Source organism: Sphaerodactylus townsendi, linkage group LG07, assembly GCF_021028975.2.
Source record: "Sphaerodactylus townsendi isolate TG3544 linkage group LG07, MPM_Stown_v2.3, whole genome shotgun sequence".
Classification (NCBI taxonomy): Eukaryota; Metazoa; Chordata; class Lepidosauria; order Squamata; family Sphaerodactylidae; genus Sphaerodactylus; species Sphaerodactylus townsendi.
This window is the reverse complement of record NC_059431.1, coordinates 34,482,484-34,505,424: the sequence shown is the minus strand read 5'-3', so window position 1 is coordinate 34,505,424 and position 22,941 is coordinate 34,482,484. Positions and strand designations below refer to the sequence as shown.

General features: G+C 42.1%; 1 protein-coding gene across 1 annotated transcript; it reads right to left on the bottom strand.

The window, feature by feature from the left end:
* Positions 1 to 223: 223 nt before the first annotated feature.
* SLC30A5 (solute carrier family 30 member 5) lies at positions 224 to 21,609 on the bottom strand. Its single transcript, XM_048503425.1, has 16 exons — positions 21,383 to 21,609; positions 19,385 to 19,507; positions 18,153 to 18,219; positions 16,861 to 16,946; positions 14,779 to 14,866; positions 14,288 to 14,375; positions 12,564 to 12,640; positions 11,118 to 11,288; positions 8,907 to 9,195; positions 6,360 to 6,568; positions 4,778 to 4,935; positions 4,251 to 4,380; positions 3,211 to 3,442; positions 2,452 to 2,678; positions 1,739 to 1,867; positions 224 to 993 (listed from the first exon to the last, which is right to left on the bottom strand). The coding sequence occupies exons 1-16, from the start codon at positions 21,457 to 21,459 to the stop codon at positions 823 to 825; spliced, it is 2,322 nt and encodes a 773-aa protein (XP_048359382.1). The 5' UTR covers positions 21,460 to 21,609; the 3' UTR covers positions 224 to 822.
* Between the last annotated feature and the right edge of the window lie 1,332 nt (positions 21,610 to 22,941).

Here is a 22,941-nt window from a genome sequence, read left to right as displayed (position 1 = left end):
TCAAAAGTAAGTGTCATGTTATTCAATAGGTCTTACTTCCAGCACAATATCTTTAGGACTGCAGCCTAAATCATCATCACTGCAAAAGAACAGATTACAGTGACCAGTTTTGAGGCTTAGTTAAAGCAATATGTCAAATTTCAGTTATTTACAAAAATATGTTTATTTCACATAGTGGTTCTGATTAGTTTTTCAAGTTTCCCCATTGAACAGAAACATTGAGTGCAAGAATAAAAAAGGTTTTATTTCTCCCTAGCGTGTTGCCAACATGACTATTCTTTTCACTTTAAAAAAATTAGTTCACTAAATTTTAAAATGGTAGAATCAATTTCCCCTAATTTAATAAAAGATATGCTTAAAAATAGAATTATATACAAGAGCCAAATACAAAGTCTCACATACTCTTTTGTATCTAATAAACCTTGAAAAACTCAATTGCACTCATTTTAATAGGTTAATACACACTCAAGAACAAAACGATAACATAATTTTGAAGACATTGTTTTTGGTGTGTTTCTGCTGCAACCCAAAAGGGTTTGAGACGGAAAAGAAATGACTGCTATTCCAAGATGGGAGACATTTGTGCTCATCCACACTCATGTAACAAAATGTGTTTAATTGACACCAAATACAATATTTTACATTGCCATTATTTCCACATATACAACAGATGTTATAGTAATCCCACCTCTTTTTAAACTTTTTGATCTGGGTTTCAAATGTATGCAACATCTTCTGAAAATCCAAATATATAGTACATTTGTTTCTGTACAATTATGTGCAAACTCTTTTGACAAAATAATACAAATACGTAGTTTCAGATCACATGATGTAAGTACCATCTTTGTAGTACTTCATGGATTCCATTTGTTTCGTCATGGCAAGGACATCTTGAAATCCGGTACTGAGGCCAGACATGTGCTGGAAATAGGCCTCTTTTTCCACTTGGACAGTCAAATTGTTTACTCCGCTATCTTTAAGAATAGCTGAAACCTGAGCAAAATAAAAACAGTGGCACTGAGTCTCTGACCAGTGGTTCTCCAACTTGAGCATAAGACAGCTTTCCCGTCATCACAATCCTTCCCTCCAGAAAGAGTCACATGAGCAGAGACAGCACTCCCTCAATTATGCTGATGTAATGATAGGAAAATTGAAAAAAATAAGAATCTCCAGTTCCCATTTATTTATAGCCTGCCCCACTGCAAGTGGCTCAAGGTGGTCTTAAAATAATCTCTCTGAAACAAACTGAATAAAGTTTCAAAGTAATTTGAATTTTTCAAGCAGTTCCAAAAGGTGCTTAGGATCAGACTATGCTAAGTCTGTGATGGGAAAGAATGCCGCAGCTAATGGCAGTCACTGATCATTTCTCAGTCTTACCCTTCTTGCCTGGGCTCAAGACATAGATGGCACGTATAGCTGGTATCCTTGGTGGAATCCAGAGACCATATGAGAGATGTAACACAGAAAGAAGTGGGCTCCAAGGTTTGCTGGGCCTAACCTGGGGTGGCCAACCTATGGTGCTCCAGATGTTCATAGACTATAATTCCCATCTGCGCTGCCAATTGGTCATGGGAATTGTAGTCCACGAACATCTGGAGCGCCATAGGTTGGCCACCCCTGGCCTAACCCAATCATAGCGATACAGAAGTTCACAGTGGAAAAGGATTATTCTTAACAGTAGCATGAACTGGGGCCACAAAAGCCCATCCATGCATTAAGTACAACTGTAACAAGTTACCTGCTGAATAATTCTCTGCTCCATTACATCTGACATCACTTGTACATGTATTGTGCCAGCTACAACATGTGCAGAATGACACCAGACGTGAGGATCTCTGCAGGAGATGACACCATCTATTTTCTGGATCTGTAGAAACAGATATGTAACAGCACTTGTGATGCTCCTGAATTACATTATGACTACAGTCAGCTTCCAATCAACCACAGAAGATTATATAGCAAAAAAGATAGCATGAAAAGTACACAGGATTAGGGTACCCTTACAAATCTGAACCTTGCTTAAATATAACTAATGTTTAAAGATCTTGTGCTTTTTAATTTGGAAATTATTCTCTCAACATCTGAGTTCTTTTCAGACTGAAAGAGAAGTTTCTGAAAAAACAGTATTCTGTATCCTCAGCAGAGCCATAGTGATGGGGAACTGCGCCTGGGGCACGAGTGTGCCCTGTGCCCCCACCCCTACATCAGCGCCCCCCCAAGGCAAGACACTCCCCTCCCGCCCTCTGAGCGCTATGCCACCGTCCCTCAGCTCTGTATGCCCACTTTGCTGATTTTAAAGTGGGGGTGGGGAGGGGTAGGAGCTCAAAAGCATATTTAAGGACCTCTCTAAATGAATACTGTTTACTAGATTGTAGCTTATCTCAAAGATATGGAGAAGAGTATTAATCGCTCTGTCTATAACTAAATGTGCAGAGAAATAAAGAGACAAACCTTTTCTAAAGCTATGTGCAGATCTTTCTCATGCCCCGGGGGGAGCCTCAACAAGAGCACTTGACAGGCATCTTTTATCAAAGGAATAACACTGAGAAAAATCAATGTAGCAATGAAGAGGGAGCACAGAGGATCCGCTATGAGCCATCCAAACTGCTGAATGAATATGGTTGACACAATCACTCCGACACTGCCAAGAGTGTCTGCCAAAATATGCAGGAACACACCTGAAACAAAAAGAAATAATTTCCTAGACCATTCATGTGACAACACAGCAGCTAATCCAGGCAGCAGAAAGCAATGCGCCTAAAAACACAAAGAGCTTCACACCCAAAGGCCTTTACTTTATTTTCTTAACCGCACAACTGATGTTCTCAACAAATTCAGTAAGGAGTCATGGCTCAGTGGCAGAGCATCTGGTGTGCTTGCGCAAGATCCCAGGTTCAATCCCTGGCTTCTCCAGTGGAAGCTATCAGATATATAAGGGGTCTGCAACCTGCGGCTCTCCAAATGTTCACGGACTACAAATCAGGGACTGATGGGAATTGTAGTCCATTAACATCTGGAGAGCCGCAGGTTGCAGACCCCTGAGATAGACAGTGATAGGAAAAACCTCGATGTCAGAACTTAGAAAGCTGCCGCCACTCACAGAACGGACAGAACCAATTATCGCGTTCAGTATATGACAGGATCATACGCGTACAATACATATTGCTACGTTTTCTATTCAGATAATTTTCACAAAAATCCACTGTTTACCTCTCATATTGGCATTCATGCCACCGCCGAGTGATCCGTGTGAATGTCCATGATTGTGACTGTGCCCGTAATCACTGTGGGAATGGCCATGCCCATGACTGTGGCCGTGCCCATGATGTGAGTGGCTGTGTTCGTGTGAAGGACATCCTCCTCGAGAAGACCCATGAGAATGGGCATGGCTAAAGGCACAGATACCAACAAGATTTACTATCAATCCTCCAACTGAGACCGGCTGCACGAGGGAGAGAAAAATCTTCTTTAACCTCCATTTCCTGTCATTCCATAAGTGCAAGAAACCAATTTATACAGCTCGTTACAATTTATACAACTTGTTTACTTTTTAAACTAGTTAATTTTTATATTCAAATAGCCACTGTACTAATTAGCAGGGGGGGAAAAGATCCTTGTTCTACTGACCCATTTTGAACAAAACATCTGCACAGGCAGCCATAGTGTTGTGGACTCTTTAAGCATAGAGAGTTCAAGGCTAGACATTGGGCTGTAGATCTGCACACTTTTTGTTATGCATCAATTCTCCTAGAGGGCTTAGCTAGCAGTTATGTCTACCTTTCTATCAATCAAGGCTATCACTAACTTGGGCTAATTGTTAGTCAGGATATGAATATTGTTCTATTATATCTCAGCCTCCATTCTGCCTGCAGAACCACCTTGTGAGATAGATTAGGTTTGGAGAGACTGGCTAGCTCAACAGCACCCCCTTCATGACCAAGTGGGGACTTGCACCCAGGTCTTCCAACCACGCACACTGTGTCTTTTAGCATCAACTGTACTTAACACTAGTGCTAATGTTACCCTTAATCACAGCTCAGAGTGGTGGAAGGATTTGTCATGAAAGGAGTAGATGGATGGGGCATGCACTCCCAGATCACATCCTTCAACTACGCCTGCAAAGGTGTGTTACAGCTGCACTCGCCTTATATAAACAGACAATTGCAATCCTATGAACAAAATGTGTTCCTTATGTTCAGTATGAAAGAATGCTCAAGAGGAGTAAATTCAAGATTATTGAATTAACTTACAGTCAGCATATTTGTGTCAATATCTGGAGGATCAACCAATCGGGCCACAGACTCAATGAAGACAAAGAAAGCTATTACCATGAGAAAAAGGCCATTAATAAACCCAGAGAGAATTTCTACACGGCCATACCTGAAATTGACAAAGTGAGGAATCAAAAAGGCTGCAGAAATATACAACAGAAATCCTCAACCAAACTAAAACTGTGAAGCATTTTCTAGAAAGTCCACAGACATTCAAGCAAATTAGGCAAGAGAATAAGCTACTGCCAGCATGGTGTAGTGGCTAAAAGAGACGAACCTAAATTCAGAGAACCAAATTTGACTCCCTACTCCTCCAAATGCCAGCAGCTGCCTTATTGGTCTACTGTGCGTTTGGAGAGACAGCGCACCCGTCACAATTCAGAAGTGTTACTGTGCCAGATACTACTGGAATTCAGCTGTGTCCAAATACCACATGAAGATTGAAGGAGTGATAAATTGGGCAGCACCCTTTGAATCAATCCTTATAATTTATTCAACATACATACCCATAGGAGAAGATACGGGTTGCTTTCCACCGAGTCATCAGTGCCGCAAACAGACCCATCACTAAAGCCGAACAGTCAAAAAGCATGTGAAAACCATCTGAGATTAATCCAAGACTGTTGGTCCACACACCATAAAACAGTTCCACAAAAGTAAATGCCTAGAAGAAAAGGTGCATCAAATTTGATTTTACCCTTGATCTTGACACACTGCATGTTGGAAAAAAGATACAGTGAACATTATTTGGAAACTCTCTTACGCAACAGGGTTTCATCTAATGATGGAGAAAATCTTCACACACTATTCAGAACAATGATATAGTAGAAAGCTACACACTAAATACTTGTCTGTTTTTTCTAAGGGAGAAGAACATGCACATATTGAGGTAAGAAAGGCCATACTCTTCTCCCTTCCCACTCCAGAGTCTGGGATAGAGAGCAGCAGAAATTAATACAACTAATTCACAACTGAGCTGGGACTCAACACTCCCATTTTAGACACAACTATGCAACTGACCAATATTACTAAGGAACCACCAAAAAGACAAGGACTGGGATCCAAATTCTGTTAGAATATTTGGCATCTCTTATGTAAGTAACTGCAGGAGCAAGATAGTTGCACCATTTGGTTACTGTGTGTTGATGCAGGTCAGCTGGGTAGTTAACTGGTTGATTGAGGGTGACCTTTAATGTCTGCATATGATGGTGTAGCTTTCATGCTCCACACCCCTTCCTCTCCCTTACCCTTTTACTCTCCTCCTTGTCCTTATGCTGCATTGTATGCTGCTGTGCTGTTGTATTTTTTCCCCTTATTTGCTTATTGTGCAAGCTTGGTCTTCCTCTTTTGTAAATATATATTTTTGTAAATATATATATACTTAGAACTTTATTAAATATACTTAGAACTTTATTAAAGGATAACTTCCTTTTAGCACTCTGCTGCGTTTTTTGTTGTTTTTCTCTGCTAAAGAACTGGGTAGTTTCAGTTCTTCTATCAAATTCTGCTAGCCTAGTTGACCCTTCCCCCAGACTTCCATACTTTTGAAACTGAGTAGAAGTTTAAAAAGCAGCCTGCCTTGCAGGATAGGTGGGCTACTGTTCAAGAAAAAGCAAGACTTTGGATTCTGACCATGAACTTTTTCCATACAGGTTAATATCTGGAACAGTAAGTTCTTTTGGATAATGTTAATGCATTTGTTCATACATTTTGCAGATATAATTTGTATATTTGCGCTAAAGAACTCCCCCTCCATGGTCCCACTGTCCAGGAGAAAAATAGAGTACAAATATTTTAAAGAAAGAAAATAGGTGCACATTTGGATAGTGTTCTGAAGGCTAATTACTGCACAGTTTAAAATTTATCAGGCTATACAGTCTTGCCTGCTGACTCAGGTAGACTGGAGAAGTTCTTTCTTAAAACAAAGCTGAATAAACAACTGTCAAGAATTATCAAGGGCATCTTGCCCTAGGCTGAAGGACTTGTCTAGATGCCTTACACAGATCCTACCAGATGAGTTTAAATCAGTGCTCTAAAACTAACTTGACCCAACACAATTCCATCCCGAGTTTCAAGAAGTATGCTTACCAAATTTAGACACAGAAAATAGAAGATTTGCCTTGAGTCAGATTCCTCAAGGATTTGTTTCAGGGATTCTTTAATAAACCGAGGTAAGGACTGAGAGCTGTGCTGCAAAGCATCACCCATGAAATTGTACAGTGGTATTCCCTCAGGAGAATAACCAATAAGAGTGCCTTTCTGCCCTTTCCGTGTTGGGGAGGAGAGGATATTGGCAGCTAAAAAGTAACAACAAAGAGTCATTTACATTTTATATTAATCCAAGGACTACATACAAATAAAAAACTTTCAAAGGCATTCATACAGCTAGCAATTGCTCTCACACTGCTTGTTTACCATGCTGCATAAGCCTTCATTTGATCACCTTCTCTACCCTCTTGGGGCTCATGAACAACCAGTCTCATTCCTTTCTGATACAAGAAGACTTACAGCCCAATGTGGGGGGGAGGGGCAAAAGAAGTTGTGGAGGCAGTGGGGTCCAATGCCGGCCAATTTGCCCTCCCCTGCATACTTACACCAGTGGAGGGGCAGACCTGTTGTGGGTGGTCACTGCAGTCCTCCACTATGGGCAGTACTCCTGCATCCCCACCAGCTCTGCCGGCATAAGGGAGGCTGGGACACTGGTGCCCAGGTTTTGGATTTACTCCACCCTTTTGGGTGGCATAAGCCCATTCAGCTCAATGGAGGGCTTTTTGGATATGGGGAGAGTTTTAACTGTTTTCTGCCACCCTGTGCCACCGAAAAGTCCTCTGCAGGAGGCAGGGTGGCCTCCAATAATGCCATCCCAGGAGTCTGGAGTGAGCTGCCAACACATTGGTCTGTAATTAGGTAGCCATCTGCTGCCATAATCCAACACACTTCCTTTGTGCAAGCTTGGAAAAACAGAACTGCCTGGTTTTCTATTGTACCTCACCCCACTCCTCTATCAGCTGTCCTGACCCACCCAAAGAAATCAGATTTTGATCTGGTCCTGCTCTGTTGTGTACCCCAAGTTCTGGCTTTCACTGCACATCTGGCATGGCCTCTTCTGTGCGTTTCATTTTGGAATCACAATGAATGTCACCAGACCTCTTGTTTGGGGGCCCCTGTGGCTCTAGCAAACTTTTAACAGGAATTTTCCAGTTGGTGCAGGTTTAAAGGCAGTAGGCATCCTCCCTAGGTAAGCCTCCTCATTTAGCATAGGAAAAACACTTTTCCATCTACTCACTCTCTAAGATTACTCTGGAGTCCGCACACTGAACAAGCATGAGCAGATGCTGGGATATCATGAATCTTAGTGTGAGAATTTTACTACTCCAATAGTCCAAATATGCAAATAGAATATAAATCATTCAAGCCACTATCTTGGTTTTTCTACTTCATCCAGATCTCAGTTCTCTTTCCAAATGTGCTCTGGAGTCCTATCCCATTTGTCACAGATCCCTAAAACAGTGTTGGTTTAAATAGAGATTTGGACATGAAACTGAGGCTGAGACTTAGACTTTTAGTCTGCAGCTCTCACCTAGAACAAAAATGATGGACAATGTGTGTCTACTTTTGGGTCCAGTATGGGAAGTGGGCTTTTATACAGAACATTTCTCTACTTGGAAGGTAAAAGTAGTTCCCTGTGTAAACACTGACCCATGAGGGAATGTCACATCATGACGTTTACTAGGCAGACTTGTTTTCCATTGCCTTCCCCCATCATCTACACTTGACCCCAGGAAGCTGGGTACTCATTTAACCAACCTCAGAAGGTTGGAAGGATGAACCTTGAGTTGACTACCTGAAACAGACTTCTGTCAGGATCAAACGGAGGCCATGAACAGGACCTGGACTTCAGTAATGCAGCTTATGATGCTGTGTCATGGTGCTCCTTATAGTGGTGCAAATCATCCCAGCAACAGCTTTTATATCATACTACATCAGCTTGTCACTCTATAACACTGGGAATACACTTATTGTTTGTAGGATGTATTATGCATCAAGTTGGTTAGTTAACCAGACATTAAAACTGCTACAGTTTATTCACAGCTATGTCTTTGATCAAATGGGTTAGTAATCTCTGAGAAAGACGCCCAAAGAACTCACTGTTGATGCCACAGTTTGACTTAGTGTCAGCCTTTCATCCCATTTACTGGGGTGAGATTTTTGAAAGGGATGGGGTTCTCAACAGACTGGCAATGGAAGTGCAGTCAGAAATTGGGGGAAAGGCAGCCATTTCTGTAATTGATCAAGCCATTCAATGAGAAAAGGGCACATAAATGTACATATGAATGTGGCCCTTCCTATTACAAGCACAAAACACTTTTGGTGTAGTTCATTAACCAATCCAAAAGTAACTACGTGGCCTCCCCAGCAGAAACAGTTCTCAGCCTCTGATTTATAACAAGATATTTCAGAACAACATTCTGATCCATCAAGTTACTCCTTCAGAACATAATGTAAGTAATGTCTAGCTCCATTCCTAGCATGAACACATTCTGCTATACTGAGGCATGCCAAATTCCTTCTTAATGCATGAAAAATTCTTAGTAATATGCTACTATTCTTCTGAATATGAGGACTAAGACGTACATAAAATAAAGAAAATGGCACTAACTACCACTCCGCCAGAAAGAACATGCTCTGTAGCTTCCTGATGTGCTGGCCTGTTCATTGCTCGAAGATGATCCGTTATTGGGTGAGTCCAGAAGTTTCCAAAAAGAAGTGCACTGATGAAAATGAGAAATGACCCATAACGAGAACACTTTGAAACCTCCATCTTGATGGAACACATGGATTCTACGTAGAAGTCCAAAACCACAACAAAAAAAATAACCGTAGTGAAAGGAATGATGAGAGAAGACCAGGATTCTACTTTACTCTGCAATTAAAAACAAAACACACACATTCAGCATGAGTGGTACAACAAATGCACATGCACAGTAAATTTTGTTACGCAACAATGAATCTGTCTATCCAAGCTATGTCTATCCAAGATTTCTTATCAGTTCTGGCATAAGCTGTCCATATTCATTATCTTGAATTTACAACTCTTGTTTAAGATTTTAAGAAACAACATGCTGGATTAGACCAATGTCTACCGGGTCAGCATTTTTCACAACAATCCCAGCAACAAATGAGTATTTGGTAGTCTACTAAAAATTAACCAGTCATCTCAGCCTACTGAAACAGCACCTGGGGCTCACCCTGGGCGCTGCACCCCCAGCTGGCCCTGTCCGCAAACTCCACATGGAGTATGCGAACAGACCCAGCCACCCAATCTCCATTTGCTACTGGTCAGCTGAAGCCTGCAATTTAAAGCTGGCTCCAAGCCTCACTGAGACCAGCAACAAACTAAGGACTGAATGCTGACTGGCTCTACTACTAGGAGAGTGGATTTTGTTCAAGGCTGTTTGCCATTGCTGTACTGTATTCATTTCAAATAAGAGGGGGGGAAAACCTTAGGCATGATTTAAATAGAATCCTTTCTGTTCAACCCATGTAGAGGAATGGAGGAATTGGGGAGATCAAATAGAACAAGGTTTGAACCACTGGAATTAAATATCTGAACATCTAGCCCTGGATTCCAAGCAAGAGGTGAGTATATAGCTGGAAATCCCATCTGTTGCCTGGCAGACTGCCACACACACAGAATCTTCTCTACTGATTAGAGCCAGGGGTCTGCAACCTACAGCTCTCCAGATGTTCATGGACTACAATTCCCATCAGCCCCTGCCACCATGGCTAATTGGCAGTGGCTGATGGGAATTATAGTCCATGAACTCTGGAGACTAAAAAGAATTCCATACTGGTCTTCAACATGACTCAGTGGGGCCGTAGCTCAGTAGTGCATGCAGAAGATCCCAGGTTCAATATCCAGGATCTTCAGCTAAAAGGCTCAGGTAACAGGTGACAGGAGAACCTGGAGAACGGCCATTTTGCAGACATTGCTAACTTTGCTGGACTGCCTATAAACCAGCATCATGTGTAAATGGCTGAACACAGAGATGATGGTCTGCATAAATTTACTGATGCTACTGATCATGGAAAGTGCTGAGCACACGTACTGACTTTTGGATGGGTCAATGGTCTGTATGTTTATGACAAACTGGGTCTTTGAAAAAAGGACGACACGTCTTCCCTATTGTACCTTAGAGGAGATAATCTGGCTGTAGCAGTGGCATCCATTAGTTTCACAACACATGATGCTGCTACCCTCTTAAAGCTAAACAGGACTCAGTCCGGCCTATATCTGCAGGGAATTGGAGCCCAAGCACTAGTGACAGTGGATGCAGCAGTATGGTGTAGGTTCAAATCCCCATTTCACAGACCTGGTCATGTGAAAAATTAGACACACTGATGATAAAATCTCCACTGATGGCTAGATAATTTCTATAACAGTTGCATACTTCCTTTTTGAAGCTGTCTAGAAACTTAATACTGCACAAAGTAGATATTTGTTTTCTTTCAACATCTGCAGACAGCTTAAATCACCAGTATTCTCTGAGCTGCACTGCTCACTGGGTGGTTTCCAGGCAGGATTTAAGATGTTGGCTAGGTCCACTATCCCTCCACCATGCAGTCAGGTGAAGCTCTGCTCAGTCTCACCTCTTGGAGACTTGAAACCAATGTTTTACATAGCTTTAATTATGGAATCTCTCTTCCAAAGATCTTGTTCGGTATTCTTTCAAAACTTGTCAAAACATCCAGTTTTGGAAACAACTGCAACATGTTTCATTTTATTCTGTAGCACTATAGCTTTGACCATTTCAACGTTAAACTGTTTTGAATGTTGCTATTTACCTCAGTTGTTAGAGACAAGATGACCACCCAGGGGCACAGGAGGATAACAGAAACTAGATGAGATAATGCATGAAGACGTTTGGCTCCACCTATATCTACAGAGAGCTTTCTGGAAGCCGTGTGAAAGCCAACCTTGCAACACAATGCTAATACAAGCAGAAGCACTCCGCCCTGAAAACAGAGGAGGATACCAATCAGTAAATCTAAAAATCAGTTCCCCCACCCCAACATTATAACATTTATATAGAGACTAGGTAAGAAATACTTCTGCTATCCAATCAAGTTACTCCTTCAGAATACTTCTCATTTTGATCATTATGTGAATTATAGAACGTTTCCAATTACCTGTAGACTTTGTAGAGCAGGCTTTCCCACCTGCTGAATTGTACTGAGCCCTCAAAATTTTGTTCTGGGGAGTAGGACCAGTGGACCCTTATAAAGAACCCAGGGAATAAAGTGAAGATCTGGTGTAGGACGAGGGGATGGGGGAAAATCAGCAACTCTTCCATGAATGTAAATGCTATGCTTTGGAGGTACTACAAGGCTGATTACAGACCATGAACAGGAATTTCCTCCTCTGCGCTTTCTCACTAACCCGCTGAAATTATGATAATTGCTGCACAGCAGATACAGTCATTAAAATGGCCAGTTATATATTACCAACAACCAAGTGCACTTTTAATCATGATAATGAATTACAGTGATTGCCAATCTAGGCATGACGTTAAACTTGTTTAATTTGATCTCCATGTTCAGACTTCACTTTTATTAGTTCTCTTCCTCATTTCTGTACCAGACATTTCAACAGACAAGAACAACTCCTGAGTCTGTGCTAAGAGAGGGAAAGTAGTGTAAAATGTAGCTCTCTTATCCTAAGGTTCAACCCCTACACAATGAAGAGGTTGGATCCAAACCAATTTTTCCACTCATGCAAGGCACTTTTGTCAGTGGAAAAGAACATTCCTGCTTCCCACCATCTTATGCAGCCCACTGATCTCATGAAAATGTTGCTCAGGAACACCAGGAGAGGTAAATTGGTGGTCTGCAACAGGAAGAGGAAATTGAAGGTATGGATCCAGCCAAATGACTAAATACATTGATTAGTACGAAGGTACACATAGGCAGAATGAAATGCTGCACATTAATCCATGTTCAAACCAAATGTCATGAATATGGTATTGCATGTTTAACAGAGCTTTATTTGCTTTTTTATTTCTAGATTCCAAATTTCATTAACATAGCATTGCCATAATGGTCTCAGCATACAAATGCTGGGCATATCTAAAGTCTGTTGAAATAGAATGGCACTGAAGGAAAGTTAAAGGTAACTGAATAAAGGGTATCGCTACTACATACCACTAGTACAAAAGTTCATTCCGCTCCCTAATACCACGCACCATACACTTTTCAAATAATTCTGTATGTACTATAAGCAACATAACTTACCTTGTGATCTGCAACTCCTAAGAAAGCGATGACGGTATAAAGTATGTGTGTTAGAGCACTGTCGTGATGTCCCTCAGCTGAAGAAATTAAGATCAGGAAAATGTAACACAGAATCCTACTTCAATTGTGTTTAATATGAACAGAATCTCCATCTCTGGGCAAACTAAATAGAGGGGAATACAAATATAGTAAGGGAAGCTGCAGGAAATTTAAAGGATGTAAAGTGTAACCTTCAGGAGTCAAACTGGCTAGCACAATGGAACAGGCTTCACTGGAGACTAAACTGACCATAGGTTAACTGACCTATCCGACATAACATACTGCCACTTAAACAGATAAATGGTTTCCAGCAAAACGGAGTGGTACCTAAATAGAGATTTCAGAAAAGACATTAATGAAGTGGTAATATTTAAGGGAATTGTAGCAAAAAAGTGAGGCACTGGTAGACAGTTCATATCTTTCTTCTGTTGGAAAAAGAACAAACTCCAGAAGAGTTAAAATAAGGATGTGCAATGTGTTTCCTACAGGAGGGCTGCATCTAAACATTTACAAACAGCAACCTGAAGAAGCAGATTTCTCTTCCCTCTTAACCAAAGGAAGCCAGGGTGCGAATGTGCAGGAAGCAACTGTAGTAGGGAACTGTGCAGAAGTTCCCTACTTCTGTGTGGAAGCGAGTTGCCTGAGGGAGCTCCCCCTGCTGGCAGCCACCTGAGCTGCGCAGCACCAATATGGTGTCTGCACAGTCGCGTGGCTTACATGGAATGTTGGCAGGAAGAACTGGAGAAGTCATCCTCTTGGGGAAATACAGCAAGTTTCATGACCTAGCTGAACATTTATGACATTGCCCTGTACATATGCAGACCATTGGTCTGTCAAGGTCAGGTCTGTCTACTCTCAGTGGAAAGACTCCAGGGCCTTGAGAGAGGTCTTCCCAGCAGCTAGTAACTGATGGGTTTTAACCAGAGATGCTGGGAATTGAACGATGAACCTTCTGAGTGCAAACCAGATGCCCTACTACTGATTCCCCTCCCCTTTCCATCTGTTCTATCCCTGCTAAATTATAACTCTCTTAAATGACTACATAGGACCCAATGCACTGACAAGTGCAATGGTGTGTGTGTATTTTGCCCAATTGCCCGTTATTCCTGCAGTCTGCCTCCTGACGTCTCATGTCATTTTGCTCAGTCAGCAGCGGGCATCACGGGCTATATGAAGAAGGCAAAGCCAGGAAGATTATGTTGCTACAAACTCCTCGCTCACAAAAATTTGGATCAGTCCTTTGTCCCCAGGGGATTACTGCTGGGAAAGCAGAGAACTTGTAACCTTTGATGGGGGAAACATATATATTCCTTACCTTCCCAAAAAAGTACGAAAGCAGCCTACCCAGTAGAAAAAGGTTTTTTTTTTCTTTTGGCAGTCAAGTCACAAATGACTTATGGTGGCCCCACATGGTTTTCAAGGCAAGAAACCTTTGGAGGCAGCTTGCCTCCATGTCACAACCCCAGCATTCCTGCAAGGTCTCCCATACAAACACTTGCCGGGGCTGACCCTACTTAGCTTTTGAGATTTTATGAGCTTGGACTAGCCTGGGACTATTTAGGTTACAGCAGAGACATAATCCAGGAGCACAAATTGTACCACACATGATTTCTTAGCTAACAGTAACAAGTACTCCAGCAGAGGCAGCTGAAACAAGATTCCTCTCATATGGCCAGAAAGGATACGATGCTCTGCAATTTTAGCCATGAGGTCATCATTATCAAAAAGCAACAGACAGATCACAGCAATGATGAAAAATGCCACACCTCTTGTCTGAAAAGCAAGAAATGAATAATAATTGAATCGTAAAGCAAGTATTTGAAACTGCAGAGAAACTTCGAAAAGATATGCAAAGAACATGCAATGGAATTACGTTTAATTTTTTGGGGGGGGGGGCGGGGAAGCAGAAGGAATTTACAGTGTCTAGCTATTCCCAACGAAACCCACTGATGCAAACTACATAGGACTGCACTGCAAATCTTCAGTCCTCATATAGGGCTCCTTAGTGAAATACTGCAATACATAAAAAAGGGGGCACACGTGTACATCGGTATGTATGCAAGAAGGTAATTCAAGAAATCCTGATAGACAAGTTCTATAGGAGTCCTTATCGTTCTACTTGGGGAAGAGGTTTGGACGAACCATTATATATATTTTTATAAAGTAACATGGATACCTTTGTTGGGCCTCCTCCTGAACTCGTGAACAGTACACTGAGAAGTGAAATGACAACAATATCGCTATGCTCAAAGAGCAATACGGTTCTGCAAAATAAGAGATACAAACCTACACTTTAGAATATTGACTTTAAGGGAGACAAACTGATGGTCAGCCATACCGTCTGAGGCTCCGGAGAAGACTGCAGATTCTAGCAGCATCCTGAGGAGCCACAAGGGCAGGGCCCCTCTGTGTCATTGGCCAGCCATTCCACCACAGGCTGATGAGTGAAATGGTCAGTAAGAGTACATTATTTTATCGTCCAAGTCATTCTGAGAACTTCAGAAGTTGAAAAGCAACTAATAAATGTGATTAGGTCAGCTGAAATACTACAAAAATTGAGATTAACACTAACAACTAACATCAGATAGGGTGTTTTGGGGTTTCCGGGCTGTATGGCCGTGTTCCGGTAGCATTTTCTCCTGACGTTTCGTCTGCACCTGTGGCTTGCATCTCCAGAGGATCTGATGGTAATAAAGCAAGTGGAGTATATATACCTGTGGAATGTCCAGGGTGGGAGAAAGAACCATTTGCATTGGTTAACAAGTGTAAAGGGTGCAATCTACTTGCTTTACTACCATCAGATTCTCTGAAGATGCCAGCCACAGATGCAGGTGAAACGTCAGGAGAAAATGCTACTGGAACACGGCAATACAGCACGGAAACCCCACAACACCCCAGTGATTCCAGCCAGGAAAGTCTTCCGACAATACATTTAACATCAGATGCTTTGGAGATGTAATTCCAGTGAACTTTGACAGATTCAATAAGAAGTAAACCAAAGGATGTGAACATGCTTTTGAAAATCGAGTTATCATCACTGTCAATCATTTTCAGTTATGTGACATACCTGGCCAAAGTGTTGATGGGGTGGCAGGAAGAATGAAATATCTATTACAGAGTTTTGTGACGTTCTCATTAATATAATCATCATTAGGATTACCAGATCTCTACTAGCTAGACACATGGACAAGGTCATCCCTTTGCCAAACATGTTCCGGGTCACAACCTTCATTCCACACAGTTCAAAGCCAGTCTCCAGAGTTCTCCATAAGAAACAAATTATTTGTCTGTTATGGGTTTTCTGGATTTATGCCTGGGAGCTGGTAGCTTTTGCTCCTAACATTTCACCTGCAAAAACTACCAGACCACAGCTACACAGCCCAGAAAACCCACAACAGCCATTTGATTCCAGCTGCGAAAGCCTTTGACAACCCGTCAAAACAAATTATGTTTGATTTGTTTTATGTCTGGAAGAGAAAAACAGATTCTGGCATTCTGCAAAATCTTCTGAACCTTACTGGATTAATTCCTACAATATTAAGCTTTCTGAGCTCTCTCTTACTTTCACTCAAAACAGCACATCCTAAACCAGTATTTCTGTTTTCTGGTTACAAGCAGCAGCACGGAACCGTGTGTGTCTGCATGTATGCGTAAAGTGCCATCAGCAGCCAACTTATGGCAACCCACTAGGGTTTCAAGGTTAAAAGAGGTGGTTTCTTATTGCCTTCCTCTGGATAATGACCCTGGTAATGACCTTGGTGGTCTCCCATCCAAATACTAACCAGGGCCAACCCCTGCTTAGCTTCTGAGATCTCACAAGGGCCATGCAGGTCAGTGCTTAATTACTGTCAATATCCACAGGCTTCTCTAGCACACTGGTGACAACAGAAGTTAGTGTCATACCTACAAATATCCAAAAGGAAATTTAAATTATTGCATTTTAACTGATATGATATATAATGTAAAATTATTTTATTTTGTGGCTTCTGGAACCTGCTTCAAGAGCCATATTTTGGCAGAAAAACAAAAAACAAAAACACAATTTGTACATAAAACAAGCACAATCTTCAAAAGAGCCTTCTAATATATACTTCAAAATATGAAACTGAACACTGGCCAGAGCAGTTACTGTGGCAAGATCTTTTATTTCAGATAGTTTGCTTAGCATGACTAGAACACTTCATCCTTTAGAAAAGCAGAAAAGTTGTCAATTGAAATGCCTACAATGCACAGAACAGTTCTGAAGATGTATATTTACCTTAGAGGTCCGCATAAAGTGAGGCCAAAAAACCACAAGAGTGAAATTATGCAGCCGCCAACAGCATGTTTAATTATTTTCACCCACTGCAAGATAAAATATTTTAACAACACACAGGCACACAATCTGAATACCAAATAATTTTTAAAAAATATTATTGGCTACTTTTACCACAGTCTACCTAAAGAAGAAAATGGATACTTGGCAGCTTTGTTCCAATAAACAGTGTAATGATACAAACTTTTAAATTAATTTTAATATTGGCTGTTTTAAAATTTAAAATTGTGCGTTTTCTGGGCTTTGTTGTTACAGCCGGTTAGTTTTTGTTCCAAATGTTTCGTCTGCATCTGTGGCTGGCATCTTTAGAGGCATGTCACGGCACCATGACGTGCCTCTAAAGATGCCAGCCGTAGATGCGGTCAAAACGTTTGGAGTAAAAACTACCAGACCATGGCCACACAGCCTGGAAAACCCACAACAGCCAGTTGACTAAGGCCATGAAAGCCTTTGACAATTTTAATACTGCTTTGGAATATCAGACTTTTTTGTTACTGTACAAGCCCTTTCCCACCTTAAAGGACATGATCTCCTACTGCTACGCATCCACACCATATGATTTTATGCCATTTCTGTTGCCTACCCCCCTGGCCAACCTTCAGCTTGTTCATAAGAGATGCCCTGCTGGATCAGACCAGTGGTCTGTCTTGTGTAACATCCTTTTTCCTTTCTCACACAGTGGTTAGCCAGCTGCTCAGAAAGGACAACAACCAAGGTAAAAAGGCCAAGGCCTGTTGCTTTCTTCTAGCACTGATCGTCAAGAGGTTTACTTTTTGTGAATGTATACCTAAAGGACACATTCTGTGAGCATCCCTCTGGTGCGGGAAGCTACACAAAGTCCCTTGGTTCTGCTAGTAGCTTAGGGCTGAGCATGCAGAGACATCCTTTTTCCACAAACTCAGAAATAGTGTAAACCAATATGTTATACATGTATGAATACATATATGTTATACCTGTGAACATGCCAAGCTGATAAAAGCATGAAGACTTTCCATAGGATGGGATTTTCAAAAGTTCAATTGTGCTTAAATCCATCAAGAACACTCAAGCAATTTAATCACTTCCATTCACTTCAATGGAGCTGTTACCCTGAGTTAGCAATACAGTTCCCATTCTTGGGGGGAGGGGATGGAGGGAAAGGCTTAAATTTCAAGTCTTTTGTCTTAGATGCACATATTTCCTATATAAAACGTGGAATTTGGGTGGCACTTGTTAGCAATAAGTATTCTACTCACCTGATGCTTCGTTACAGACTTTCCAGAAGAAAATGGTTTTTGGAACAAAACCATAAAAAATGCAGACCTGGGTGAATGGGGATGTTTGTTAGATCATGAAATTACAATAATTACAAAAACAGAGTATTTTCAGATCAATGCTGACTAGAAGGAGAACTCCCCTTCTCACAAAATTAACAACTGTACAAAATGCACCTTCACCTACCAGGGGGTTGCTTCACAAATTACCTTGTTCCCTCTTACGATATTATTTCCTTTTAGAAGTTAATGTGAAATCTCAACAGGTCCACATATCATATTCCTAAATCTCCAAATGCTTGGAAAAATGTGCTGTCAGTTCACATGCTTCTTCACTTCCTGAAGAAACTATGGCTTCCATTGTGGTTTGTGGGTAAACTGCACAATAGAAAGCGATGGAGAAAGAGGAAGGAAGCATGTGGGCCTGAGACATGGGAATAAATGTCTTGCTACAGTTTGGCCATTCCATGTAAACTGATTCATTAAGTGACAATCATATTTTCTTGTAGCGTGCTGCCAGAGTTACTCCTGGTGGTCACCCAGGCTGCTCCTTTACCAAGGCTCTTCCCTGTGGCCTGTCTTCTTTTCTTCTAGCAGCATCCTTCCATTGCAGATTGCAGTGCACAGCACCTGCAGCCATTGCTCAGTAATTTATATAGTCCCACGGCATAAGACCAGCCACCAGTGGAGGGAGGGGCATGTGAGTCTTTGTTCCCAGATATTTCTGTTATGGGCATCCACTATATTAATCTACCCCCTCCCCACAAAGCATTTGCAGAATAAAGCCCAGGTTATGCTTTTTTATACCATAAAGGAACATCAGCTCATAGAAGAGCTTTATCAGCTTAGAGAAGAGTTGTCTCACTACTACTCCCTTCAAGTTGGAAGGAACCATCCCCTCTCTTAACAAGACATGACCGCCCCTCCTCCTAGACCCAAACGTCAACTGTGGTCAGGATGGGCAAGGGTCAAACATGAAGATGGTAAGCCCCACTGTTCCAATTACCTCGACAGCATCCTTAGGTTACCATTACACCTATATTTTAGCTAACTAGATAGTGTCCAGGCAGGGCCAATCCACTGGCACGGCCTGCACTGCTCCTAGCAGCTGTATGTTTAGGAAAAAGGGGAAAAACCCTTGATGTTCCAATACAAGACTAGTTTCAGAAGCATGTGGAAAAAGTTGTAGAATGCTCACGTAAAATTCAACTTACCCAAGTTTTACTATGAAGATAAACTGTACAAGATGGACTACTTTCAGAAGATCATAGGATTCAAACGTTCCTAAAGCCTTTAAGAACTTAGCTAAACATAACAACGCAACATATCTGGTCAGCCTGGAGGGAAAAGGAACAAAAATTAATATGAAATTAGGGTAATCTAATAAGGATACAAAATATTATCAGATGGGGAATATGGACAATAGGTTAGTGTTCAGAGCATTGGACCAGTAGACCAGACACAAATCACCAATATTTAAGGTTATTTCATTAGAGCATTTCCTTGCTATTGATAGAAAATTAACATGGGATTTGGTTTATGGTACCAAATACTATGATCAATAAAGCACTGCTAGCCAATAGGCCTGCTCAGTATACAAAACAACCCTGGACTATAATGTTTTGAAATACAAACTTCCAGCATGTGGCACATCTCCTCTATCAACCCTTTCATTCAAATTGAACCTGCATTTATTTATAATGTGCTCCAGAGATATCGATTTCCTGCTCTAGGGTAGCAAATTTCAAAAATAGTCCTAAGATAGATATGACCCAGATTTACTGATTGATAAATAGGCGAGTGGTTATCTATCAGGCTGGACTGATCCACAAACACTATATTATAGTGCATGTGCAAGAAGTCAAAGGGATACTGCAAATGTACAGAAAATTGACAGAATATCATGACACTTTGTTTCTTTGAAAAATAAGGAACAGTACTATAACTAGATAATAAATGCCAAGAAGGTGAATGGGACAAAGAAAGTAATAAGCATATACCTCTTCCAGATTGCTGCACAATTTAAAATATTATGACATACTAAGCAGCTTATAAAAAGAACACATTTCCAGGTCCGCATTCTGAAAAGACTTCTGAACTTTTAAGGGCTAATTCACATATTATTAAGTGTCTATAAAGAAATTATGGGACTTCAACGTGATCTTCTTACATTTAAACCAGGGGTAGGGAACCTGCGGCTCTCCAGATGTTCAGGAACTACAATTCCCATCAGCCTCTATCAGCATGGTTCCCTACCCCTGATTTAAACCATTGAACACTCATTAATTATGATGCCTCACAATGTATACAATATAGAAATTAACTTATCTGTATATTCTGTGTATAGATCATAAATCACACAACTTGTGTGTAGGAACATGTTATGTAGGGCCATAAATTTGGGAAGAGGGAGAGCCCAACATCAGATTTCAGCTGTTCCTGGCTCATTGTCCTCATCTAGCTTAACACTTAGATACAGAATCTCAGAGGCAGCCAGAAACACAGGAGAGGATTCCTGTACCTTCACCTTCCTGTAAACAAGGAATGTTAGCATTCTGTAACTAAAACTACAAGGAGACTGGTGGCACCTTTTAGAAAAGCAAATGCATTGTGGCATAAGCTTCTTGAGCTAGAAAGTGCTACATGGCTCCTTGCAATCATGGTGCCTTTAATCATCATATAGAAGTCAAAATTTAGACGGTGCAGCTACCACATCAGAGAACTAATGCTCATGCTGAATTCTCTCTTTCTATGCAACCTATTAAATGACACAAGCTGAAGATGTCTGGCTGCCAGTCATCTGCAGCAGAAACAACCTGTGCTGGTGGCATCTTCCTTATTTGTCCATAGGTCTGAAACTGCATCTCACGAGACCTGTGCAACACCAAGCCTGATTCTCTCTCCAATTGGCTATGCTGGCAGGGGCTGATGGGAATTGTAGTCCATGAACACCTGGAGAGACACAGGTTGCAGACCCCTGCTCCAGACATTCAAAAATCTACCTTTGGAACAACCCTCAGATTCCACGTTGCAACTGAGACCGAGTACAATTAAATGATCCCATGCACGCCCTCCCCCTTATCTTCTCTTACTACCCACCACCTGGGGAGGAGCCGCAGCTCAATGGCCCGGCATCTGCTAGCAGGCAGGAGATCCCAGGTTCAATCCCCGGAAGATCAATAAAAGTGAACAAGTAGGTAAGGGGCAGTTACCTGGCGCTGGGCACATCCACGGGGCCCAGCCGCCCGCCTCCGGCCACGACCTCGCCGCCGCCGAACCTCTCCTCCATGCCGGCTCTCAGGCCGGGGCTTCGTCAGCCGCCACCGCCTCCTGCGACTTCTCCAGCGCGGAGTTTCCTCATCCTCCACGTAACGAGGCGATGCAAGGCCCACAAGGAGGCAGGCCTCGGCCCGCACCGGAACAGGAAGAGGCGGGCCAACAGTTGCGCCAAGAGCCACGTCTCTCGTTGCCGCCGGAACCGCTCATCGCAATTGGGGAGGGGAGGCCGAGAGCAGAAGAGGAAGGAGACTCAAGTTTTTCTCCTCCTGTCCCAAAATGGATTCTCCTGCCGTGCAGCGCCACCTATTGGCGTAGATGCAGTGCTGTTACCACATGATGTTTATTAGGGGTTTTGCATCCCCATGCTTAATTTTCTCTTTCTGTACAATCTATTAAATGACACAAGTTGTGGATGATTGGCTACCAGTCATCTGCAGCAGAAACAACCTGTACTGCCTGGTGGCATCTTCCTTATTTCTCCAAAGGTCTGAAACTGCCTCCCACAAGATCTGTGCAACATCGGTCCCATCGGCGCTTTCCGGTACCCAGTTGGGGAATAGACTTGTTCCATTCTGTGATAATCAGCGGGGTTAGAATTGCATTGTAACTGTGCAGTTCTACCCACAAGCCGGGGGGGGGGGGGGGGGGGGCCCCTTTACGACCAACAATTTAATTTCAGCATGGAAATTAAAATCTTTTGTGGAGCTGAGCCCACTTCTGTGCAACGAGAAGATTTTAGGTGTTTATTCATTTAAAATAATTCTATCCCAAAGTTCCCTATTCTGACATATAGGTCTTTAAGGTACTGTAAGACTCCTGTTTAGAGGGAAAGCACCATGGTATAGTCCTATCCTATCAAATGGCAGAAGCTAAAGAGGGTTGATGCTCGAAAGGGGGACCACAAGGAAGACTCTGCTGTTGAATAGGTGAATCACCATAAACATTTACTTGGCAGCAAGTCCGTTACATTCAATAGAACTTACTCTCAAATAATAGTGTAGGATCACAGCCATGCTGTAACCTGAATTTGTGCACACTGATTCAGAAATAAGTCCTGGGAAATTCATTTGGACTTCTTCCCAAGTCAGCATGCATTCGATGACAGTCCAAGAGCGCTGCTCTCCTCTTTCCTGACCTTCCACACTGAGGAACGAGTGTAATTTCACACCTTGCGAGGGAGGCCCGGGAGCCCGAGAGTCTGAAATTACATTCTGCTTCACCCCCTGATGTGATCTGACTTGACACTGGCCATCAAGGCACGCTCTGCTTGCTTCTCTGCCTGCTTCTCTGTCCATCCACCCCAGCACACCAGCTGGACTCTTGTTGGAAGCCCTGCCTTAGTAAGCTCAGCAAGAGACAGGCAAATCCAGCCACTGTGAAAGGTGACACTGGAGCTGGCCCCATCTGACCCTACCAATGTAGACTCACTACCAGCCCTGTGACTCAAAATGTGGTCATTTAACATACAGCACTGATGTTGGCTTCTGCCCTG